The sequence below is a fragment of the Numenius arquata genome, chromosome 11 (genome assembly GCF_964106895.1).
Source record: "Numenius arquata chromosome 11, bNumArq3.hap1.1, whole genome shotgun sequence".
NCBI classification, from domain to species: Eukaryota; Metazoa; Chordata; class Aves; order Charadriiformes; family Scolopacidae; genus Numenius; species Numenius arquata.
In genome coordinates, this window is record NC_133586.1 from 27005857 (window position 1) to 27031587 (window position 25731).

The window sequence follows — 25731 nt, forward strand, 5'->3', positions numbered from 1 at the left end:
AGTCCCTGACAACCTGAAAAGCAGCCCTCTGTGAAGCAGGGAGCACGTGTCGGTGGAGTGCTGGTGCTGGGCTCCACACCTTCTGTTGCCACAGGCGTTATCCGAACATGCCTTTGGGGAAAGAGGCATAAAACTGGCAGGATTGGGGAAGAAATGAGGACAGGCAGTAGTCAGAAGATAAAACCGGCAGGACTGGGGAAGGAATGAGGACAGGCGACAGCCAGAGGCCTGTTACGTGCCAAGCTCACACAGGCTCGGATGTGGCTGTGCCTCCAGCATTCCTGCACTGGCAGGCCCAGGCTCACCACTGCCTGCAGGAGAAGGCCATGGGGTGGGCCCTGTTTCATGGAATCACGGAATTGTCAAGAGTTGGAAGGGACCTCTAGAGATCATCTAATCCAACTCCCCTGCTAAAGCAGGGTTGCCCAGAGCACATCTCTCAGGACTGCATCCAGGCAGGTCTTGAAGATCTCCAGAGAAGGGGACCCCACACCCTCCCTGGGCAGCCTGTTCCAGGGCTCTGGCACCCTCACCCTAAAGAAGTTTTTCCCCATATTTGAATGGAACTTCCTGTGTTCCAGCTTGTGCCCGTTACCCCTCGTCCTGTCACTGGGAACCACTGAAAAGAGTCCAGCTCCATCCTCCTTCAACCCACCCGTTAGGTATTTGTAAGCATTAATAAGGTCTCCCCTCAGCCTTCTCTTCTCCAGGCTAAAGAGTCCCAGCTCTTTGAGCCTTTCCTCATAAGGGAGATGCTCCAATCCCTCAATCATCTTAGTTGCCCTATGCTGGACTCTCTCCAGTAGTTCCCTGTCTCTCTTGAACTGGGAGCCCAGAACTGGACGCGGGGCTCGTTTCAGCCGCAGCATATGATCCGGCCCAGTTGCAGCCCCGGCACTGCCCGCCGCCGGGACGGGCCTTGCCCCGCTTTCCGGGGCTCCTTTCAGCCCACGCCAGAGGCCCGGGCCCGGCCCCTCACCCCCGCCCCGCGGCGCGCACCACCGCGCATGCGCGCAGGCCCAGGCGCCGCCCGGCCTGCTCAGCCTCCCCCCGCGCATGCGCCGGGGGTAGAGCCAGCAGCGCACAGCGGCGCCCCGAAGCGGAGTGCGCATGCGCGCCGGCCGCCCTGACGCAAGGCCGCTGCAATCGCCCCGCGTTTTATCCTGTCCGACCTTGAGTACGCGGCTGCCTGCAGGACCTGGGCTGTCCCCGCCGTGCCGGTACGCGCCGGACCCCTTCGGTGGCCGTGTGTCGCCCCAGTCCGCGCCGGCTGAGGCGGCGGGCTCTCTCACCGTCTCGGGAAGGCAGCGCGCAGCCGCGCCCCGGGTGTCGGTGTCCCGGCGGAGCGCCGAAAGCGAGAGAGAACGATCAGGCGGTCATTAGGACAGCCTGCGACGGGGGTCCTGCGGCGTGATCTCCCCCCCCCCCCCCCCCGCGGCGCACGTGGGTGGAGGTTTCCAGAAGAGCCGCGGCAGCGCGCGCCCTCTCGTCCCGCCACCGGCCCGGTCCTCCGCCGCCCCGCCATGTTCCGCGCCGCCGCGCGTCTCCCGCGCCTCCTTCCGCGCGCCGCGCCCGCCCCCGCGCCCCCCGGTCCGGCCCAGGTGAGGCCTAGGGGTCGGCGGCGCTGAGGGGATCGAGTAGGCCTGGGGGGATGGGGGAGGCCCTCGGGGTCGGCAGCGGCTCTGAGGGTCGACGGCGCTGAGGGATCGAGGAGGCCCTGAGGGGATGGGGAAACCCCGGGGGGTCGGCGACCGGCGGCCCTGAGGGGACGGGGGAAGCCCGGGGGGACGGGGGAGGCCTGGGGGGTCGGCGGCCCTCAGGGGACGGGGGAGGCCCGGGGGGAGAGTGGAGGGGCTACAGGGGCGGGCTACGGTGGGGACGGGCCCGTGCCGCTGGGCTGCCTCTAGCAGTGCGGAGATTTTGTGAAGAAAGCCGTTAATGGCGGTGCAGCCGCCGGTGGGTGAGGAGGGGGGAGCACGGGTCCAGGCCTGGGTCTGCGTTCGGGGAGGTTTAGGGTCAGGCTGCTCAATTCCTCGCCCCGCGTATGGAAATGGAAGCTCCTGGAGTGCAACGAGGCTGAGCGTATTCAGGAATTGGCAAAATATTTATGTTTCGGTCTACCTTATATTAGGAAGTTTTGTTACAAACTCATTCTCAAAACGGAAAAAGAGGATAATGCTTTCGGAGTTCTCCAAGATACTGATTTATACGTGCGAATTTATGGCCACTGCAAAAAAAAAAACCCTGCAAAATCTCAAGTGCAGGATTGTTCAGGAGATGTAGTAGATCATTTGCTGCTGACCACGCATAAAGCTTTGAGAAACAGGGTTAATGTTTATCTGCTGCTGCTCGTGGAAAGCTGAAGGTTCAGAGTTAATTTACTGAAATGTGTTTTGCCTGGTAGCATGTTCGTAGACTATTTTGTATGAGGGGAAATAGCTCGGTTCTGGTAAAACAAATCAGGGCTGTATTAGATAAATAAGTGTAGTAATTGCCAATATGGACGGGGCTTTGAGCAACCTGGCCTCGTGGGAGGTGTCCCTGCCCAGGGCAGGAGGTTGGAACTAGGTTGTTTTTTTGTGACAATCTGAATCTTTCTCAAATTTTTCCTTAGTTTGCACATAAGTTTTTAAAAATAAAACATTGTAGTAGGCTGCATCGCTCTGTTGTCTACTTTTGAAAGTCTCGGCTTGAAGATCACTTAATGATTAAAATCAAATTTTCATCAGATTGTCTTTATTTTGTAGACTTTCTGGAATGGCCTCAGTCAAAATGTTCTCAGAGCAGCATCCAGCAGAAAATATGCGTAAGTATTTCTATGTTTTTTCATGTTTGGCCATTTGATATTTATATTTACTGTTTTCCTGATACCAGAGCTAATTATTGGAGTCAGAGATGGAGTAACAGAACAAAACCAATAAGACAAAAATAGTACTTATGTGTGTCGCTTTTCTGCAGCTGTCTTCATCTCTTTACTTGTTGTTTTGTGGTTTGTTTTTTTTTCAGGGAAACTTTAAGAATTGTTCTTTCCCCGTTCTCTCGCCATCAGCAGCATCCGCACAATGTGGATTGTTGAGATTTGTTTGATTTAAAGAAAAAAAAAAAAAAATAAACAATTGGTGGAACAGATTGGTTTACACTGACATGAAGCAAGAATGATGTGTGGCTCCGTTTCACTACAGATACAGTTTATTTCAAGCAGCTCGTGCGTTTTAGTTACTTGCTTTTCTTGTTGCAAAGATAATGGGTAAAGAGTAGCAGTTAGTTGTGTAACTTGGTCAGATGGTTTGTGGCTGATGCTGATTCAGGATATGGGAGTGGGAAATCTGTTTGTGTTAGGGAAACTGCCTGGTTCTGGTTGGTACAGAGAAACCAAGCAGTTGCACGCTTCTAATATCACTGCTTTATGTTATTTGCACTGGAGTTAGAGCAACTGAGCATCTTGGGGAGTGAAAAGGTGATAGCCTGGTAATAAACATGGTCCTGCCCTGCTGCCACTATGCTTTCTTCATCCGAGAACATGGCTCTGTTTATAAGGCAAAATTAGGATTCAGGAGTTCTCTCTAGCCATGAAGTGGGTAGTACAGACTTCCTGGAAAGGAGGAGGAGATTCAAATTTGCCTTATGTAAGGGCCACTCCCATTTTTCAGAATTAAATTAATTTGTTCCTCCTCAGGATCAAAAAGACTTGTACATTAATTTACAATTTTTTATTTAATTAACTTGTACATTAATTTGTTCCTCCTCAGGATAACCAAAAAGATGGTTATCGTGCTCTGGCTCAGAGAACCCTGCATATGGTTTAGTAACTTATCGTCTTATGTATTCTCTTCTTCATGCTAAGAAGCTGTAAATAACCCAATACAATTTAATTTTAGCATTTTGACTCCAGGTGGATGTTTTCAAACCGATTTGTCCGTCAAAAATAACTCAAAGCAAGTCCAGGAAACTTCATGTGTGTAGGGACAGAGTTAGTTACGACTTTGCTTTATGTCAAAATCTTAAGGAATGTGGAGAATGTATGTAGTACAGATTATTCTGATGAAGAATAGTGTTTATATGTTTAGATAAATAAGCAAGGGTTTGGCTGTAAGTGATCTGATTGAATACGGAGGCGCAAGGTTAAATTCCTATGTAAGAGTCGGAGGCAGGGAATACCTTGGGTCAGAACACAATGCCTACTTGCCTCAACAGCAGGTGAAAAAAAAAATCACGTCGTGTCTTCAGGATAGAAGGCTTTTTTGCTATGTAGTTAGTAGCAGTAATTTTATTTTTCCCATACTATGCATTACAGCTCAGAAGCAATTAAAGGTGCCGTTATTGGAATTGATTTGGGTACAACAAACTCCTGCGTGGCAGTTATGGAAGGAAAGCAAGCGAAAGTAAGTAAAAAAAAATGAATACCAGTTTGTAGTAACATTATTAGAAGCTGAGTATTCTCAGAGGCAATGTTTTTTGATGGCATCCTGTTATGTTTTTTACACAGGTGCTAGAAAACTCTGAAGGTGCCAGGACGACCCCTTCGGTTGTTGCGTTTACAGCCGATGGGGAACGCTTGGTTGGAATGCCGGCAAAGCGGCAGGCGGTAACGAACCCCCACAACACCTTCTACGCTACCAAACGTCTCATCGGGCGGCGCTTTGATGACTCTGAAGTCAAGAAGGATATGTAAGTGAGGGTGGAGAGCAATTCCACTACCAGCAGGAATGTATAAAGTGTAACGTGCAACATGACATGCTATATTTTAAAATACACCCCTCTTTCGGGTGAAGTAGTTATGCCTTCGTATCTCAAAGCTTTATTGCTTATATTCCAAGCTGTATTTTGCTATGTTAGTTGCTGATCATCTTAAGATTTCCAGCAAAGAAGAAAAAGCCTGGTGCTGATGGTGTGCGGAATGGCTTGGCTAAGGCTTGTGATTAAATGATGAAGCTGAGTAAAAGCAGCAGTGGTATATTGGCACTGCTGGGACCCCCTGGATCTGAAGCTGCTGTTGGCAAGCTCAGTATTCTTTAGAACTTCTACATGTTCATCCACTGATACTAACTGTAGGGTCAGCCATATGCTGATACAGACATTGAGTGTGGAATTCTTCTGTTTTTTAGTAAGAATGTTCCATTTAAAATTGTCCGTGCCTCCAATGGTGACGCCTGGGTAGAGGCTCATGGGAAACTCTATTCTCCAAGCCAGATCGGTGCCTTTGTACTAATGAAGATGAAAGAAACTGCAGGTTGGTAACAGTTTGGTCTTTGTCATGCGTTAACACGAGTGTGACCTTGGTGCTGGGCCACGGTAAATGCAAGCGCAGCAGCCATAAAGGTGCTTTTTTTGGTATGGGAGTCCTTGTATAGCAGGCCCTTAGGTGGGGCAGATCATGGTAGGATACGGCGATAGGCTGTTTCGAGGCACAGGAAAGATTAGTGCTTCTCAATCTTGGATCTTTGGCAAGGTATTAGTGCTTTACTTAAAACATACTCTTAATCATAACTGAATACCAATTGAGTTGATACTTGATTTTAATTGACCACATGCTCACTCAGAAGGGGGAGCTCCTTTTCCTTGTAAGCTGCAGCCCTTGTGCCTCCCTGGCTGCAGCTGAACACAGGCTGTGGCAGCCAGGGTTTTGAGTGGCTTTGTTGGTATTCAGCTGCTAGATATGTAGCAAGAAAAAGAAGAGTTCAAGGGGGACAATTTTGGGGCTGAATGAATAGCTTCTTAACCAGTAGTGATTTTAAATCTTCACTAAAGGAAAATATCCATTGGCCTGGAGAATTTTTTTCCTCCCTTTCAATTCCTAATGTGGTTTCTGGGGAAACTGAGTATAATAAATGGAGATAATTGTTAGTAGCTGCCATCCCCAGCCTTGTTTGGTAAACGTGTGTCCCATGATGAGTGTTCGGAGGGCAGGAGTAAAGATTGTTACTGAAGCTTCATCCAAAGATTTTTTTTTTTTTTTTTCAATGTTGAGTCCTGGATGCTTGCTAAAGTTCCACTCAAGAATAAAATACAAGTACATGGTATGTGAGGAGCACCTAGGTGGGATTAATCTGATTGTGAGGATGGCGTTCCTCTCCTTTCAGCAGGGGTGTGCTTCCTGTAGGTCTGTGGGCTTTTGGCCTGGTTGTTACATGAATTCAACTATGGGATGATCTGGCTTTGCAGGCAACACAGAATAATGCAGCGTGTAAGGTCTGTGCAGGGCTAATGCATAGGCATAAATCCCATCTGCGTTCTCACTGCATCATGCACATTCTTGTCTGAATCTGCATTTGATGACATCCTTCTCTTTTTTGAGAGAAGTTTGTGACCTTAAATTAGGGTGTAATGCATGTCTTTCCTGACTTGCTGTCTTAGATACTCACAAAGTTAGTATATGTGCGTTATTTGCACCGTATGAATGTTACCAACAGCAGACTCTGTAAGTAGGATGAAAACAAGTAAGTTGTCTTACAACAAACAAGTATCACATGTCGAACACTCCAAAGAAATGTAAAACAACTGCAGTCTCACACACTAAAAAGGCAAGTTAAGCTCTCAGACAAATTCTCTCTCAGTAGTGGCATCCAGTCACTGATGGAATTGCGGAGGTGCTTCACTCTCCTGTCAGAAGTCTACAGACTATTCCATGTTATGTGGAAGGATTTGAAGCTCCCTCAGCATCTTCCCAGAAAGCAGCAAGCGCTTGGCCAGCAAGCCTGTGTTCTCTCTGTTCAGGAAAATGATTTCAAACTGAGTAATAACAACTTAGTATTTTTATCTTAGAAGGATAACTTTCTGTTTTGTCTCCCTTTTCCTCCAGAAAATTACCTGGGACATTCAGCAAAGAATGCTGTGATTACAGTCCCTGCTTACTTCAATGATTCTCAGAGACAGGTACTCACCAAGCTGTAACATTTTCAGACTTAGAGATTGCATTTAGTTTCTCTCGGTACTCAGCACTCTTCCTCTTCTATTCCTCAGGCTACAAAAGATGCTGGGCAGATCGCTGGCTTGAATGTTTTGAGGGTGATTAATGAACCGACAGCAGCTGCACTTGCCTATGGTCTGGACAAGTCTGAAGACAAAGTGTAAGTGCCTTGTTTGTAACACCTACCCTCTCTTAAATAAGCACACTGTAATTTTCTGTGTAAATGCATCTTCTGCTTTTTTTTTTTTTTTACAATAATTGATTGGAATTCTGCCAGAGTAGCCTCACAGCCGTGAGTCAGCACTAGGTAATGTCACCTCCGTTCCATGCCAACCATACTTCTTAAAGTGAGTTCATAGCTTGCAGCTACAACTTAATTATCAAAGCTGAGTGTCAATTTAATGATCTTACCTACTGGTAGTGGCGATAGGTGTGGCTAAGGACAAGTGGGCGAGAGGCTGTCACCATTGGTGCTGAGGTCTGGTGCCTGGTTTCCACAGCTTGCATCATCTTCCCTGGCTCCATTCATCCTTCTGTCACTGTCAAGGGTGGTTATAGAAATTCAGGGGATTTGTTACACTTTTTTTTATTTCTTAAAGTGCTTTGAAAGCCTCACATCTTGAAATATATGTTTCGTAGTCGTTCTGGTGCCCCTGTCCTTGTCATTGGATGTGAGTGCCTTTTTTTGAAGGAGGAACTGCTCTCTGAAATAATGGGCAAGGTTAAGCATCATGCAGCGCATCTTTCAGAGGAGACTTCCACATGGACTCAGGGTGCTCAAGGAATGTGTTATTTGTTTACTGCTCTCTTTAGAGAGGTTTTTAACTTGTGTGGACAGCAACAGGAATTCTGCACACTTCATTTCCTGAGGAGAATGATTTTTGAGCCACACAGCCTTGTCTAGAAAGTAATGTTTTTCTGCATCTCTTCTTGTAGTATTGCGGTCTATGATTTGGGTGGTGGCACCTTCGATATTTCCATTTTGGAAATCCAGAAGGGAGTCTTTGAGGTGAAGTCCACCAATGGTGACACTTTCTTGGGCGGAGAAGATTTTGACCAGGCTTTGCTACAGCATATTGTTAAAGAGTTCAAGAGAGAGGTAAGGCATCTCCTCAGAATTCAATCTCGCATTACACTGTTTCTCAACCTTGCTCAACTTTATAGAAGAATGGGAATTTTTTTTAAATTTCTGGGTCTTGGTTTGGCACAGTTGAAATTTCAGAGTATTAGACATCTGTTAGCCTGGCTTCCAGTTCTTACACGTGTTTTCTTGAGGTGCAATATTCCTCTCCTGGAAGACAGAGAAAGAATAGCAGGACTCCTGCCGCCTTTCCTCCAGTGTAGCAGGACTGTCCTATGCATAGTCTGCTTAATTTTAATAATAAAAATCTGTGGCCCAATTGAACGTCTCAGCACAGGCCCATACAATGCAGGATTGTAGGAAACTGTGATATAATTGGAACTCCTTTTCTAATTCAGTCTTGCCTTTATATTCTATGATGCATCAGTTACAGATTAAAGCTTGAAAAAGCTTATAGTATAATCACTTTCAGAATGGAGAGGGCTAGCAGATATTTTTGAAATGCTAAATATGTTTGCCAGAAGTGAGAGGCATCAGCAGAAGTCCACATATGGGGCTTTCTACGCAAATCTTTACAGTCGAGAGTGATAGGAAGGTGAACTGTGATGAAGAAAGGCTCTCTATGACTCTTGTGCAAAAGCTGGGAGTCTCTTAACCCATATTGTTTGTCACTTAGACGGGTGTTGACCTGATGAAAGACAACATGGCCCTTCAGAGGGTGAGAGAAGCATCAGAGAAGGCAAAATGTGAGCTTTCATCGTCTGTGCAGGTAGGTGGCTGGGTTCAAAGCAGTCCAGTAAAGCATTTTGATACACTGAGTTTTGCATTGTTTTTGTTTATAAAGCTGTATGATTTCTGCTTTTTTCTTCTGGTGGCAGAACAAGCTTCTGTGTAACCAAATGGCATCACTTTACCCTGTGGAAGGGCCTTCTGTTAGACTTTAGGAGCACAATTAATTGTCAGAAGCTGAGAATGTTATTGGGTGCTGGGTTTTGCCTTTCTTCTGGCATCATGTTTTTTGATCTTTCAGGGAATGTGGCCCTGTTCCCAACTTAATATGTATTTCAGAACTATGCTGGGCACCAGGGAATTTAGCTGTGGCTAGTACTGCTGGGTTACTGGAAGCACTAACAGCTTCGTGCAAGCACTTACAAAACCTTGGTGCTACTCATTCCACTGAAACAGCTGACTTATCTAACAAGAAATAATTTCTATATTTCTTGTTATATTTCTATAAAGAATCTTTACTTATTTGCCTATAGAAGAGTTGTCTAGAGAAAAGGGAGTATATGTTGCCCTTTTTTTTTTTTTCCATCTGCTTTGTATATTAATGCATTCAAGTGTGTCCTTTATTCACTACTGAATACGGAGCAGGAGGAGCAGCAAGTCGGGGGTGTAATAGTCTTGCCTAAGTGAAATTAAGGTCAATTATATAGTAATTGAAATGGGGCCTCTGCCAATTTCTAGGTTCTGAATAAACTTTTTTTTTTTTTTTGATGGTGGTCTTTTTGTTGGCCAGTGGGGAGCTCATAGCAAGGAGTTTAGGCCAGTCACAATGGCTGCATAGTTCTGCCAGGGACATAGCGGGCTCTGTTTTACTAGCTCAAGACTTGGCAAATGTGGTCTGTTCATACCAGGAAAAACTGAATTCCTTAACTCTTTAGCAGTGAAGGCAAAACAACTTGCATTTGGCCCTATTTTCCCCTAAGATTTTTTGACTGTGCTCTTTATAAAGTGAATGAACACCTCTAGTCAGTAACGTGGGTTTAGTTCTTGTGTAAACTTAATCTCCAGAGCTTAAAGCATTAACGTTTTTCATTGCTTTGATTTGTAGTATCTGTTGATGTCAGCATGACTCAGCACTTGAACAAGATGGTTTCGGTATAAGATTTGCTTTAAAAAATCCAGCATGTGAATTTGTAAGATCGCTCACAAATAGCCATGAAAAGCAGGGATTATGGTCCCTGGCACTGATGAACTTTGTGTTAAATGGCAAGAGACCAGCTGTCAGGCACGAGTTGTTTGTATTTAGAGAACAGTCATGAGTTACTCCTTCAAGTAGCTTACCTTGTATGAAGTGTTAGCCGTTTGGCAAAATCTTTGGGGACTCTGAAGGTGGGCTTTCTGCTGTGTTGTGCTAAACACAGAGTATCAAAGTTGTCACTTTTAATGAGTTTCACCTCTTACCTCCTGGCTGTGATAGAAATTAAATTGTTTCTCTTGATGATAAAAGACCTCATAATAACACAGTATTAAAATGGGAGCTTAAAGAGTTGTTAACCATGAGGTGTAATAAAATGACTTTCCTCTCTGTCTGAAATGTCAAACATAAAAGTGTGCCTGCTGCCACTTAAAAGCTGGGCTGCAGGGTGAACAGGCACATAGATGTTTCAGTACAGGCAGAACAGAACCTGTAACTTGATCTAAAACCTCTATATAGCCGCCTTATTTCCCATTCCTGTTTTTTCACTCCGTGTCTGTTCCTGTGCTGCAGACTGATATTAACTTGCCGTACCTTACTATGGATGCCTCTGGACCAAAGCACTTGAACATGAAGCTGAGTCGCTCGCAGTTTGAGGGCATTGTAGCTGATCTGATCAAAAGGACGGTAGCGCCCTGCCAGAAAGCCATGCAGGATGCTGAAGTCAGCAAGAGTGACATTGGTGAAGTCATCCTGGTCGGTGGCATGACCAGAATGCCAAAGGTATGAGATCTGTCTCTGTTATGGGCAAAGCTGGCACAGACAGTGCTCTGTTAAGGGTGATATGTTACAGAAAAGTTGGGAATCTGGTAACTTCAAAGCTCCTGCAGCTGAAAGCCCCTCAGAGTGGAGCAGATGTGCAAGGTAGTCACATGAAAGCAGTGGCAAAGGGACTCTCTTGTCCTGTTAATTGAGCTCAGCTCAGATCTGGGGGCTGTAGCTGAGTTGTGCTGTACAAAGACAAGTGGGAGTTCTCAGGAGCTGAAAATCAACTTGACTTTTTCATGTGGACCGAACATAAGTAGCGTTGTTCAGGGTGTTTTCTGTCATTGTAGACTGCGTTGTGTGATAAAGGTACACTTCAATGACAATAATCCTTGCCTTCCAGTGGATTTCTTCCCCCACGTAGAGCACTTACAGCTAGCTAGTAAGCTAAGCTAGTGAGGAAACTACACAAGCAGAATGGCTCTGTTACCTGCTGGTTGCCTGTATTTGGCTACCTATGTGTCGTCAAGCATATTGAACTGGCTGTTCCAAACACTCCTTACCTAATACCTGGCCCTTGTGTTACGTGGTGATAAGCACCAACAGGTAACTTAAAAGCTTGCTCTGCTGACATGCACAGTCCTGCAGATCAGGTGCTGTCTGCTGTTGATTTACTATTGTTCGTAGTGATGCAGGCTGCTGCTGAGCTCCCCTCAAGTCAGAGCTGAACACATACAGACACGCTGTCTTCAAGGGTACAGCCTGTGCTTTCCTACAGAGGTCATCAAAATCTCATTCCATGGGGATCCATCAGGCTTGGACTATATGTTTGCTGTTAACATTTGTGTTTTGCAGGTCCTTTCTAGGTTTGTAGGTGTGTACCTGGTCCTGCTTGGGATTGATTTAGGGTTTGGTGGTGGGTTTTTTTTTTCTTCCCTAAGTGTTAAATGAGCCTGGTGGCTGGAGATGATATTCATGTGTGCAGAAGGTCACCCAGGCAGGGGAACCAGAGCAACAAGATAAACAGAAGGGACTGCTCTGGCCAAAGCTCAAGTGGAGTAACTATGCTATACCTTCCCAGAGTCCCTGCTGTTCCAGCTGGATAAAGGAAAAATGTTGTGATATCTGTGTATGAAGTGATAAAAAACACTTCTAGAATTGGGGAAGCCCTTCCTGAAACCTCATGTCTCCTTTAGGCGTGGGAGACAGTACTTAAATACTGATTTATTTTTTTATGATTAATTTTACTTTTTTACCCCCTATTTATAACCCACAGCATTTGTGGCATTGAGCTTACAGAGCGCTTTCCAGCATGCCTGTAGTTACAGCTCTGGCTCTGAGATCAGCGCCTGTATGTCGTGCACAGCATATGTGGTGTTGTGTTCTGCTTGAATGATGGCCTCTAATTTTGTTTATGGCTCTTGAATGTCAATCATGCATATATTTTGGAAACTCAATTCAGGCTGGTAGGTGCGGATGTATGGATGCATGTTTTTATGACAGCTTATCAAGAGAAGTGGAATTGGGCTTTACTCAGCATGTGACATGAGTGATACAGATGATTTGGTAGCCGTATCAGTGAAAACTGTATAAATATATATATATATCAGAATCAGAATCGTAGTGGTTGGAAGGGACCTCAAAGATCATCGAGTCCAACCAACAGTTAAAAAAAAAAAAAAAAAACAAACAAACAAAAAAAAAAAACCACCACAAACAAAACCACCACCCACCACCTGAACACACAACAACAACAACCAAACCAAAAACCATCACCCACCCACACAGCACCCCACTACAAACCAGTAATCTTGGACACTAGAGCATGCCCTGAAGAACCATGTCTACACGTTTCTTAAATACCTCCAGGGATGGTGACTCCACCACCTCCCTGGGCAGCCCATTCCAATGCCTGATAACCCTTTCAGTAAAGAAATGTTTCCTAATATCCAACCTGAACTTCCCCTCGTCCCCTCGTTCGTGTCCCCCTGCTAGGAGGGAATGTGCCTTCTTTGGGGTGCTCACGTGGCTCGTACTCCAGGAAACGTACAGCGCGTGGTTAGAAGGAATGTTTGTTTTGTACTGTAAAATATACCTCCAGAGGGAAAAGACTTGCACTTAATTATGTGCTCATACGTAAAGCTTATTCCTCTGTAATGAGCGCTCTGGGCAGATGTCTCTTGGCGTAAGCGCAGAGGAGTTGGGTGTTTGCTTACAGCACAGTTTTCCGGGCACATCAGGCTCACCTGTGCTGTGGGTATACTCGGGGAAGGAAGCTGTGAGGGGAACTAAGCCCCACACCCTTCTCTAGTAAGGCAGAGGAGCACACTGCTTGTGCTTGGGTGCGGAGACCTTGTTGTCTTCCCATCCGGATACTTCAGCAGTAAATCTGTTGCAATCGTGAGCACATCCTTCTGATGGGGAAGAGCAGTGAAAAGCTAGTAACGCGGCACAGACTGCCTGCTGACATAGCAAACCTACTTCTATGGTGAAACAGCCCATTAAATAAAGAGTTTAAAATACTGTACTTCATACAATTTCCTTTTTTTTTTTTCTTCTCCTCTCCTTTATTACACACAAACAAGATGAACTGTCCTGCTCTGGATTTATTTTCCCCTTCCCCGTGCTCTGCCTCCGCAGCTGTACCATCCTTGGCAGCTGTGTTCTGCCCACTGCTGGCTTGCACAAGTTCCCAGGGAGCAGTCCTTGAACTCCTGCTTGATAAGCGTGGAGTGATCCCTTCTGAATATCGCCAGGCTGCATGAAAGGACTGCTGTAGGTTGACTTGCAGCTGGCGAACGTGATTGCAAGAGAGTCTCCAGAGAAGGGGTTGTCTAGACTGAAACGAGTGCATTTAACAGGGTGTGTGGAAGATGGGGAATTGGGGAGCAGTCACAAGGCTGAAGTTTAGTATTTCTGTCGTGCTGCAGGGTTACGTGGCAGCAGGGGCATAAAGATACAGACCTTGTGCCAAGGCTGGCACGTTCTTATGGCCACAGCACTGGGCAGTAATGGTTCACATACGAGCTGTGCTTTCTCTCCATTCAGGTGCAGCAGACTGTACAGGATTTGTTTGGCCGCGCTCCTAGCAAAGCAGTTAATCCTGACGAAGCCGTTGCTATCGGCGCAGCTATTCAAGGTGGCGTGTTAGCTGGGGACGTTACTGATGTGCTACTGCTGGACGTAACTCCCCTCTCCTTGGGGATTGAGACTCTGGGAGGCGTCTTCACAAAGCTCATCAACAGGAATACTACCATACCGACTAAGAAGAGCCAGGTACAAATTGACTCTAGGTGGGGTTGGGTCTTTTGTGGTGGTCTCAAAAAGCCCAGTGAAGCCTACACAAAGCGTCCCAGTAGATAGTCTTGTCTCCTCTGCATCTGGCAAGGAGAAGCATCGTAGAAATCGAATTTAGTGTCAGCCACTGTATCTCTATTGATTATTACTGTACCCGAGAGAGAGGTAAGTTGGGTTAATGTGTGCCAGGATACCCCAGGACATTTGTGGTTTGGTCACAATCGCAGTGTGTGTGCCATGATGTAACTGTCAACACATCATTCTGAAGAATTGTGTAGAGACCTGTAACTGAGCACCGCACCCCTTTGAGACCACCTTCTGTGGTCTGCACACCTCAGAAGGGATTTTTATTTTTTTTCCTGTGTTGTAGGATCACACCCAAGTCTATTAGGGCCCTTTCTTTCACTTTGCCTTGTCTGGGGCTGCCAGTGTGTGCTCTGACTGATAACACTTGTTCTCTGTGGGGCTGGGGCGGGATCCCTGCTGCTTCGGGAAGAGATGTTTTAGTGATGTGGCTATCACTGGAGCCTGCTGCTGCTGGCCTGGCACTGCTGGGTTTCCTTGGCTCAAGTACTTATAGGATGAGATGCCAGTGAGCTTGGCCATGGCTAGTCTTCCTGCCTCGGTGTTTTGTCAGAGGAACAGGGGAACAAGCAGCATTTAATGATTCTTTGTCTCTTCAAAGTAGCTTCTCTTTATTCCTTTCCTTGTTGTTTAGTCAGCATTTAACTGCATCTGTTCATGTATTGTAATTTACTGCCTACCCAGTAACTTTCTGTTCCTTTTGCACAGGTGTTTTCTACAGCTGCTGATGGGCAGACTCAAGTGGAGATTAAAGTGTGCCAGGGCGAGAGAGAGATGGCTAGTGACAACAAACTTCTTGGCCAGTTCACATTGGTATGTTGGCTACTCAGTATTCATGACCTTAGACTTCACCTTCTTTGAGAAGTTCAAAGCCTTCTCCATTTCAGTTGACCCGTGGTGTTGGGGGGAGTCCTCTTACAGAAGGCATCTGACCCTATTTGTAATAAAAAAGCCTGTGCAGCAGATAACTTAGTGCAGGCCTTTCCTCTGGTGTTGCAAAGGCGACACTTGGAGCAGGCTCCAGGATACCTGCAGTCCCAGAGAAACCCATTTCTAGCCCAGTACTGCTTTTCTATGGATGCCCATGGAACTGCCCTGCTTACTGGAGAACAGAAGTGCTCCAGGGATTCACGTGTGCAGTGTGGGGCTGCCTGACCAGCTCCCTGTGCAGAATTGGTTTGGGCAGTGTTGGCAAAGTTTGGCACTTTTAACTGCTTGCCCAAACTTGCAAAGCCTTTCTTTTCTGGACGGCTCTTTCTAGCAACAGCCTTTCTTCTGTACTTTTGAAGGAAGCTGCACTGATGGTCACTCTCTTTTAATATGGTAGCCTCGAGGTAGTAGTGAAGGCCAGTCATGTCCAGAACTGAGGAAACAGGAGTGTACTGCCACATCCTGGAAGGGAAGAGTTTAGCAATATAGCAGAGTCTGTGTCACCCCCAAACCAAACTTTGGGGCTACCTCTTGCGGTTTCGGTGCACTTGTTCTAGGTAGAAATGTGTGTCCTGTTAAATCTAGATACTGCTAATTCACCACGTGATGCCAACAGACATTTAGAGGACTTGCCTCTGAGGGTTAATTAATATTTGAGTCAACTGACAGATCACCAAGATAACGTGCCCAACACTGAAGCCTCGTACCCTGAGCCCGTGTCCCTGTGGGAGCTAATGGCTAAGCACTTCTCGTTCTTAGGTTGGGATTCCTCCAGCGCCGCGTGGAGTGCCCCAGATTGAGGTCACCTTTGACATTGATGCTAATGGTATCGTTCATGTGTCGGCCAAGGATAAAGGCACCGGACGCGAACAGCAAAGTAAGTGCTCGGGGATGAGGAGGAGAGGTGTGGAGCAGTGATGGTGCCACAGCACACTAGGCATTGAGGCTGACACCGGGTGACTCCAAAGATGGGCATCCTGCAGTCCAGGTGTGGGGACTGTGATGCATGTCACTTGATTAAACATCAGGATGACACAGGCAATCTGTTGTCAGGGCAGCATAGATGCAGTTGAAGTCATCTTAGCCTAAGTGACCCCTCTGGAAAGAGGGGCAAAGGGTTATTGCAAAATTAAATGGGGAAAGGGAAAAGTGACAACTGGTCCGTAGTTTCATTTTAAAGAACTAAAGCCTCTGTTGCCCTCTCTGTTCGCCTGCCGTTAGAGATTGCCACCAATGGATGCTCTCTCCTTGCACGTTAGGCAGAGATGAAGCATCTCCCTGTACCAAAAGTCAAGGAAGTCCTCACTGGCAGGGTTTTACCACGTTCCAAGTCGTTTTGCGCTGTATGACGGTCCTTTCTTGGTCTTGCACCCTGCTGTGATGGCTACCACCATGTTTCAGTGGAGTGCGAGTGTTTCATGGGGTTTCCTGTATGTATCAGCTGTGCCTCAGTCCCCAGAGAGGTGTTGAGCCTACAGGTTGGCTACCTGAGGGCTCACAGGTGCTTGTGGAGCTTACAGGGATGTCCTGTGTCACTGAAGAGCTCGGAGTGGTGATGTTCTGCCCTATGCTACTCTGAAGGGACAGAAATTGGGTTTGGGGAATCTAGGATCTTGTAGGAGCTGTTCTTGAGCTGTGCTCCTGGGCATGCTGTTCCCTCAGGAGCACCCTCTGCTAGCACAGGGAGAGATTGCTGTCTGTCTGAGCCTCCTTGCCTGAAGGTGCCAGCTCTTAGCAGAGAAATCAAATTAGGAAGATCTCTGTCGAATTCAAGGCATGTCAACACTGAACACATCAGCCCTGTGCCGAGACCCTGTTTTGTTTCTAATTACTTCATTACAAAGGCCTTGAAATTCAAGTATCTTGAAGCATCAGGTGTTTTGCATAACCACCTTGTTAATTTACAGCTATTTAGGCTGGAAACTCTGTAAATGGCAGGAGGCTTGGGGACTTCAAGCTGTCAGTATATTTTGCTGTGTAGTGCCGTGAAGTGTTAGGCCTGCTGGTCTGGGGTAATTAACGCCATGGTTGACATTTTCTAAGGCTCTGTTGTGGGCCCAGAAAATTAATTTGAACCATTTATAGATTCCCCTGATAGAAAAGAGATCTCTTTTGTGGCTCTGACTGGGAAGTCTTTATACTGCCCTTCACTTGTTTCTTGGAGGCAACTGCTTGAGCAATCAAAGGCATGTTCCAGTTAAGAAAAATATTGTTAACTCTGTGTTGGCAACTTGAAGGTACATGCTCTTCTTAATTGTGCTGCTTGGCTTTTGGCAGAAACTTGTTACCAAAACCACCCTGCTTGTTACTTTGATTTCCTTCTAGATTTTTAATGTGTGGCTGCTTTCTACCTCTGAAAAGCCATCTCCTCATAATGGGCAAGTGGAAATTTTTTAGCTGCCTATCTGTATGCAGACCTGGTCCTTACTATAAAGCTGAGCTGCCTGGCCCACACCTACGTCAAAAGGGTGTGGGTCTTTATTCAGGGTTTTGTACCGTTGAGAAATATCACATAGAAAACTTATCTCTAGTGAAGATCTTAATATACCCTTTTTCTTTTTTTTTGGACTTTTTGGTACCCTGGATGTTGGGTCCTCTCTCTTTCGCAATGAAATTATGCTTTACTGCAGAAATTAGCTTAAGTCTAGATTCTACTTTTTGCCACTAATGGAGAGGGGGGGAAAAAAAAGGTGGGGGGACACCTTTTAAGAGTCTGCCCACAGAATCACGCTTATGTTCAGTGTGAGGAGCTTAGTGGGGAAGCTTGTCTTATCCTGCTACCACCCTGGGCTGCTTTCCAACAGTGAAAGGAGTTCTCTGTACTTTGATAAAACAATTCCTTATGTTTGGATTTTCTTTTGTTGTTGATTTTTCTGCTGGTTTTCTTTAGTTTGGTGGTTTTAACCTGCTAGAATGCCCCGTTGGTTTATGGGGGCTTTGTGTGCACGCTCACTTTCCAGGAGGAGTAGCTGAAGAATGGTCAAAGTGACTCACAGACAGTGGACAGGAGGTGTTTGGCAGAGCTGGGGACTTCATAGATCTGAGATGTCAGGCTTTTATCATGCCAGCAGCATCACTGCATCTTCAAACAACTGTCTGTCTTTGTACTGCCCATGGGGTCTTCGCAGGTGCAGAGTCCCTGAGCAAGGCTGCTGCCATTGAGAGGGTTTGGGAAAGAATACTCTCAAAGATGAGAGCACATTCTTTGTTAACGCTTCTTCTCTAATGCAGTCGTTATCCAGTCTTCTGGTGGCCTTAGCAAAGATGAAATTGAGAACATGGTGAAGAATGCAGAGAAATACGCAGAGGAAGACAGGCGAAGAAAGGTAATGTGAATCTGCTGGTTATTACTGTTCTGTGCCCACCTTTTGAAGGAGCTGTGGGTTCTGGTCTCTACCATCTCCAGCTGTTTGTGCAGTTACCCAAATATCTGCACAGCTTTGCAATTCTAGTTATGCTTTTCATTATCAGTGCTCTTTCCTGTCCACCTGCCTGTTATCTTGGCTGTTTATTTGACGCTTGCCTACTACAGCTGGGTTCTCACAGTGATGTTCTGTTTAAATGGAGCCACTATGGGGATATTACGTTACTTTCTATGAGTTTATTTTAAAGCTTAATTTATAGAACCTGCTGAGCGAAGCTGCACTTCAGCCTCTTCCTTCCTCAGCAGGAAGTTGCTTTCCATAGCGCTTAAAATCTCACTGTGGCATCTTGAATGCTGTGTTCACCTGAGCTCAGTATTTACCAGGTGAAGCCATCAGGAGGTGTTTGCAAGCCTCACTGACTTTGACAAAAAAAGGCTGACGCTTGCCATGGTTGGGTGACTGAACCTGTGATATACGTAGGATTAATGGTTGGAACTAATTGGTTTGAGGGTAGTACTAATGAGTTATGCTATTAAATATAGACATTGATTTTTAAGCAGACACAGGGAAGGCCTACTCTGGGCTATGGCACCAGCATGTAGTTAGTGATTGCTGACACTGGCACACTGAATTTATCCACTTTGTGTCCTCCTAGTCTGTAGAAACCTCTCTCAGGTGTTCAGGCAGGGCTGTAACTGTCACCCTCAGGGACAGAAGGGATCAGAAGGGGACTAAGGAAGAGAATGGATGGAATAAATTCACATGAAGCAGCATCGCCTTGCCTCAAAAGCTCTAAAGCCACAACACGTTGGCTTATTGGCATTGCTAGGTTAAATGGAGAACCTTTAAAGACCTTGCCTTGAAAGTCCCAGTGTTTAAATAACCACATCAGTGCCATGCAGAGTAGGTGGTGGCCTCGCATTTGGAGAGGCTGCACTGAAAACGTTTTCCCGTTGCCGTACTTTGACTTTGTAACTTAAATCACTGAATGAGTCCCACTTCAGGACTGTGACAGGGAAGAACTTATCTCTGTCGAGTGGTAGATCAGAGGAAGGTGGTTAGGTTGCTTTCTTAACTAACACTTTTCTTTACTTGACACATAACTATAACTCTCAGAATTCCTTCATTATACCTTTCTGCTCATGGTTTTACTGCCATGGAAGTATCATGAACACATAAACAGAGTTACCGCTCTGCTGGATTCAGCATCCTGCTGTGAACCTTGAAATCCCACAAAGAGTGAAGACGTAGTGTGGAAACAATTACTTTTCACCAGGTTTCCACTGTAATTGCTTGCGTCCTGAGAATATTATCACACCCTTGTTCAGGCAGACTCTTCTTCCAGATGGAGGGGGCTGGGTGTCCCAGAGACTGATTGCTGGTGAAATAGTTCACGTTGACACTGGGACTAAATTACATCTCAGGAGTACTGTTCCTCTGTACCTACAGCCTACCCTGTCCCCCCTTGGTTGTCTTCGCAACAGTAATATTAAAAACTTACTAGGTATTTCTTGCCTAGCACAGGGGGGGGTTTCCACTGTCGAGATGCTACAAGCATTTGTAATAAGGAGACATGAGTAAAACAACCCAGCATTTTAGTTCTGTCTGGTGTATGTTGCTTTCCTGAGGAGTAGAGAGCGCTCTCCTGTCTTTGCAGTTGCTGGCTCTTTCAGCAGTGCTGGACTAGTTGCTCCTACTTCCAGGGAAGTGGGATTTGCTACATGTGAAAGCGTGAAGACTGCCTCATAGACTGCCTCTCTGGGCTTTCTGGTGCCAGGATGCATCTAGAAATGGTTTGCTTGCATTTCTTCTTCCCACCTTGCTGTTAGGAAGGACCCTGGGTGGGAGCTAGAGTGGGATTTGGCGGTTTGGGGAAAGAAATGTCAGCTGCTCGTTTGTACGTACGCGACTTGTATTGCCAGTGTTGTATTCAGTAAGCACTTAGGATCTCTCTTACCCAGGAACGTGTGGAAGCTGTAAACATGGCCGAAGGCATCATCCATGACACAGAGTCGAAGATGGAGGAGTTCAAGGATCAGCTGCCAGCAGATGAGGTAGGTGGTTTCTGATCCCGTAGTGGTACAGGAGGTGAGATTCCTCGCTGTATTTTGCCTCAAATTCTCACTGAACTCATAGCTGGCTCTGGCCAGCGGCGCCGACTCTGGGTGTGTTTCCATGCGGTGGAAAGACAGCACAGTCATCAGCTCTTCTGGTTTTGTGTTTGATGAGTGGGATGAGCGGGGTTGATGGGAGGATGTAAGGACGTACTTAGAAGAATGTGGTTTAGATAATAACAAATATCCTATTTCAAAGTGTGAGATCAGTGTCGCTGAAGATCTGAGAGCCTGGGAAGGTGTTAATGCAAGGTTTCTGCATGAATTATGTCCTTGACTTGGCCTTGCCGTGATTTGATAAGGACTGTTCCGTGGCCTGTGTGAGAGGAGAGTTTTGCTCAAAAGCTAGAAATTACCAACAGAGCTATCAGTGTATTAGCTGAGGGACAAAGGCAAAGCTGCTGTGCAGTGCCGGCAGCCGTGCTTGTACAAACGCAGCACCCGAGAACTTGGAGGCAGCTGAAATCACTGTATCCACTCAACTCCAATTTTTCTTCTTTGGAGTGAAGTGGATATTTAGTATCGAGAGAGTGCTTTCTCATATTGTTCTAAGTGACAGTTTAATTTTTGCATTACGAATTTCAAAAGCCAAATTTAGAACAGATTGCACAATCTTCAAGTTAACAACTCAAAAACAGAACGAAAGGGCTCCTCAGGCTCATCTGTGAGGCGTTCGAGGGAACAAGAGTATTGTTCTTTGGTAAGTAGCCTCTGATCAGTTTAAATGCTGCTTTTCAGCCCAGCTCCTCTCTTCTAGGATGGATATCGACTGTGTTTGGCTTTATGATCGCTGGAGTTTTTTTCTCTTGGGAGCACAGAGCCTCAATTCCTGTTCCTGTGAGGGCAGCTGTTCCCTGCAGTATCTTGGGCAATACCGAGGGGCAGTGGGTAGCAGAGCCTGGAAGAAGGCCTGTGCTGTCTGGGTGGAGATGGTGGCCTGACACAGAAGGCATCGATTGCCTTCCTGTGGGTGTGAAGGAGAACTATGCCCATGTTTTGACTGGAAACGCTGCTGAGCACGCGCTGCCGGCGCAGCTGTCCCCCAGTAACCTCACTTCCCCAGGCCCGCCTCTCCAGCAGCGTGCCAGTCTGATGGAGAAACGCCAGACTGTGGGGAGACAGATGGCTACAGGGGCTGGGATGAGAACGTGTTGCTTTTATTTGCCTCTCTGCTCCTTCTCCCACGTGCAACAGAAGGATTAACCAGGGTGGCGAAAAGCCTTAGTCACTGGCTTTTTGTCATGCCTTAAATATAGTTGAAAACCAGCGCCTTTTTTTTTTTCCTTTATCCCGGTTCCTGGGGTGGCTGACTGGCTGGTGGGTGTGCCAGGGAGAGCAGCTCTCATCCTTGGCTGGCTGGTTGGTCTCTGCGGGGCTTTCTGTCCTTGGCGCCTCTGCTGAGATGGCAAACAAGGGGACCGATTAGTGCCAACTGTGGCGTATGTAGTGAAGTGGCCAGGTGCCCACGGGGAACTGAGCACAGCCCTAGTCCCTGCAGACCGTATGGCTCAATTTCAGACTGAACTTTGCAGATTCTGGCAAAAAAACAGTTTTGCTGTGGCCAGCAGGTGGGTGAAATGACAGGAACGAGGTTCTCTGTGAACGAAACGCAGGATTCCATGATTTACATTTGTAACTTTTATTTGCAGTGCAACAAACTGAAGGAAGAAATTGCTAAAATGAGGGAACTTCTGGCTCGTAAAGATAGTGAAACAGGAGAAAACATCAGGCAGGCAGCAACCAGCCTGCAGCAGGCTTCCCTGAAACTCTTCGAAATGGCATACAAGAAGGTAGGTTCACCGCCATTTCCATGTCACAGCCTCGGATGGGGAGGGGTGCGTGGGGGACACCAAACATTTAGCCAAGAGCTGCACTTGGGGGGTGGCGCTGGGTCTCAGAGCAACTCGCTCTGAGGGATGCTTGTAGAAAGTCAGAGCTGAAGGCCCAAAACTTTGGCCATCCTGCTGGGGGTGGCTGTTTCCCGGGCGGTGTGTTGTGTTTCCGTACAGTGTTGTATGAAAAAGTAACGGATACTTAATAAGGAGCATCAAGAAGAGCACGGACGGGGCTTTCCCCTGGGTGTATAGAGTGCTTGAAGTAGTAAAGTAACACCTGGACTTACTTTAAGGATGACTGTATAACAGGCTTCCTGTTTAATTAAATTAAAATTACAGTAGTAAGGCCGTTGGGGGGGGGGGGGATTTCTTCTCCATCTCCTTCCCAGCAAAAGGCCGCCCTGGCAGTCGTGTGCTTCAGCTGTTGTGGGAAGTGTCCCAGGATGGAAGTGGCACGCTCTGCCTGGGTGACCTTGGTGGTGCTAAGCTCTCCTTACTGTGGAAAGCTGCTTTTCTGCTGTCAAACTGGAAATGTCCAGTGCTGCAGCGTAAACCTGTAACATCCACTGGGAAAGTGTAAATAACGGGAAGATAATTTCCTCCCTCTTAGAGCAGCCAGGCATAGACGGGGATGGTTTCCAGTCCCCACTGAACAACTACCCTTTTCACTCAAGGAAGGGTTTCTTTACCCTAGAACTAACTGAAGCAGCAAACTAGGTAAAAAAAAAAAACCCACATCCAGGAGAAGCATTTTGTTGTTACTACAACTAATAAGCCAACTCTTTCACAGATGGCCTCCGAGCGAGAGGGTTCTGGAAGTCCGGGGGATCAGAAGGAAGAGAAGCAATAAGAAGTCTCTGTCGTGCCAGGACTAGAGTATGAAGAAGAGGTCGATTTCTTGACGCTTGGGAGAGAAGGGACCTTCCTGAGCAGCAATGGGCAGAATTCAGACTTACTGTGTTTTTGCAGTATTCTATATATAAAATTCTTTAATGTATAAACTTAGTGATGTGTCTGCTAGATAAATTGTCACTTGATGAAAGTTAATTCATGCCAGATGAAGTTCTTCAAAGTGTTTGGCCCTGTGGTATTCAACCGAGGCACCTGGGGACTCGCTGATCATTTCTTTCTGATACTTGACACGATGGCGTACTAAATCTGATACCCGACTTTGGAAACCATGTCACTAAATTGAAGGGTGGAGATGGAAGCCGTGCTGGAACTGGGGAGGAGAATAACACCTGTATGGACCCTCCTTGTGGATCCGAGTGCTTGGGAGAGGGCGGTAAGGCCCGGGAACCACGCTGAGAAGGCTGGTTCTGTGGCTAGAGAGCGTTCAGATCTGCAGCGAGGTTAGTACCCGCCTTCTCAAGGAGAGGGGCGACTTCAAATTCAGCTGTAACATTAATTCTTATGGAAGAGGCTACGTGGCAGTTAAATACTTCGCTTGTCTGAGCCTTCTGCTCCATCCTGTGTCTGTTCTCTGCTTACGGTAAAACAATTTCCTTGATAATAAAACTGTTACTGGATCCATTCTGGATTTTTTTAAAATAAAAGCAGAAAAGTGTCCAACATGGAGTTGTTGGTATCCTGGCCTTTGGTGGAGAACATGAGTGTGTTAACTGCCTGTGAGAGCTCCTGGGGGGGGAGTAGGGGCACCAGCTTTTTGGAACTTGTGCTTGATTCACATGGAAAAAGAAGGAATGTGGTTTGAGATTAGGGTCAGTCCCTTCTGTGAGTGTCATTGGCTGCTCTCACAGGAGATTCGTGATCCGCAGTAGCAGTGGAGCTTCACCAAGCACTTTGTGCCCAGCCTCTGGAATGGGCTGAAGACTCGGAGCAGCAGTTGCCCACTGCTGCTTGTAGCAACCGAGTTGTCCAAGGAGGTGTGGTCTCCTTCCCACCTTCTTCCCCAGATAAATGTATCTGTTTCTCCTCCTTCCTCTGTGTGTGTAGTCAGCTGGAAAGAAAAAGCAAACTTTGCAGCTGCCTCATCCTGACAGCTCGGATATTTAGGAGAGAGGAAAGGCTTCTTTAGACAGTCTCCTAATTAAGAGAAGCTATTTAGGGAAGGCAGCAAGTCTTCATCCTGTGAACTTTAAGTTGAGGACTGGAAGGGACCAGACTGCTTCAGGGGCTGCACTCTGCCCAGCAGCTCTAGTGAGAAAGGCTGGAAGCAGCTTCTGTTGAAGTGGACAGAGGGGAAAAAAAAAAAAACACCACTTTAAAGAGTTTTTTGAGTGCTCTAACTGTAAAGTGAGATGGAGCTTGAAGCATTTTGGCCTGGGCATAAAAGAAGGCGAGGAAGGAGGAGCAGAGAGGTGATGCCCTCGGTGCTCAGCTCGCAGCACGCTTGATGTGCCCTGGTGGGGGAGGCAGGTGTGCAGGGGGATTTTAACAGCAATTCAGAGCGTTGAGCTGCCTGACTTGAGGAGGACCAAGGAGTTCCAACCCAAAATTCAGTGCTTTGCTCTCACGAGGGGAGTCGGTGGGGGTCCAGGGATCCCAACTGCTGTGGCTGTTCATGGGGAGGCCGGCAGAGTGCGGCACAGGCAGCCTGTGGGACTTTGGTGTGAATGCAGGTCTTTCCCCAAGTCTCCGAGTGGTTACAAATCATCGTGTGTGCGCCCAGGTCCTGGTTTTTTGGTTTTTTTTAAGTGGGAGGGCTTTGATTTGTCCCAGGCAGCTGAGAGGCGCTCAGGTCACGTGAGCAGCGTGGTTCCCTGCAAGCTTTGAGGAACTCCTGAGAATAATCTGCTTTACAAAACTCCAGCATGGGCAACTTCGGTCCTGAATTTACCTCCCTGTCAAAAACTACGGTCCGAAAAAGAGGAGGAATTCACCTTGGGTATCTCAGGTGCTGAAAGGAAACGTCCTGAAGTGAACCAGGTTTAAAATCATTCTCTGTGGCAGCTTTTCCAGCCAGCTGTTCCTGCGCTGGAGCCGGGGGCAGCCCGGGACGGCGTCGCTGCCGCTCACATGCTCTTCCCTCTGTGCTGGTCTCGTAGCACCATCGGGATGGATGAATCATCCCCATCTCGCAGCCTCCAGGGTCATAGAATCACAGAATCGTAGAATCATCTAAGTTGGAAAAGACCCTTGGGATCATCGAGCCCAACCATCTACCCTACTCTACAAAGTTCTTCCCTACACCATATCCCCCAACACCACATCTAACTCTTAAACTCTTAAACTCATCCAAGGATGGTGACTCAACCACCTCCCTGGGCAGCCCGTTCCAGTGTCTGATCACTCTTACTGTGAAGAATTTCTTCCTAATGTCCAGTCTAAACCTACCCTGTTGCAGCTTGAAGCCATTCCCTCTTGTTCTATCGCTATTTGCTTGTGAGAAGAGACCAGCACCAACCTCTCTACAGTGTCCTTTCAAGTAGTTAGAGAGAGTGATGAGGTCACCTCTCAGTCTCCTCTTCC

The 25731-nt window shown here is 46.8% G+C and overlaps 1 protein-coding gene and 1 non-coding gene across 2 annotated transcripts; both read left to right on the forward strand.

The window, feature by feature from the left end:
• Positions 1-1442: 1442 nt before the first annotated feature.
• HSPA9 (heat shock protein family A (Hsp70) member 9) lies at positions 1443-23903 on the forward strand. Its single transcript, XM_074156763.1, has 17 exons — positions 1443-1601; positions 2748-2806; positions 4295-4382; positions 4487-4668; positions 5106-5230; positions 6800-6873; positions 6961-7067; positions 7844-8006; positions 8665-8757; positions 10483-10692; positions 13723-13950; positions 14764-14868; positions 15745-15862; positions 18217-18311; positions 20312-20404; positions 22114-22254; positions 23090-23903. The coding sequence occupies exons 1-17, from the start codon at positions 1524-1526 to the stop codon at positions 23147-23149; spliced, it is 2019 nt and encodes a 672-aa protein (XP_074012864.1). The 5' UTR covers positions 1443-1523; the 3' UTR covers positions 23150-23903.
• LOC141470614 (small nucleolar RNA SNORD63) lies at positions 14204-14268 on the forward strand. The gene has a single exon (XR_012463497.1). It is a non-coding gene; the product is annotated as a small nucleolar RNA SNORD63 (small nucleolar RNA).
• Positions 23904-25731: the final 1828 nt, after the last annotated feature.

Excerpts from the sequence above, each read along its gene's own strand:
- HSPA9 (XM_074156763.1), top strand. The coding sequence starts at position 1,524 with ATGTTCCGCGCCGCCGCGCGTCTCCCGCGCCTCCTTCCGCGCGCCGCG. Across the intron at positions 4,383-4,486 it reads TGGAAGGAAAGCAAGCGAAA|GTGCTAGAAAACTCTGAAGG; the intron begins GTAAGTAAAAAA and ends TTTTTTACACAG. Across the intron at positions 13,951-14,763 it reads TACCGACTAAGAAGAGCCAG|GTGTTTTCTACAGCTGCTGA; the intron begins GTACAAATTGAC and ends CCTTTTGCACAG.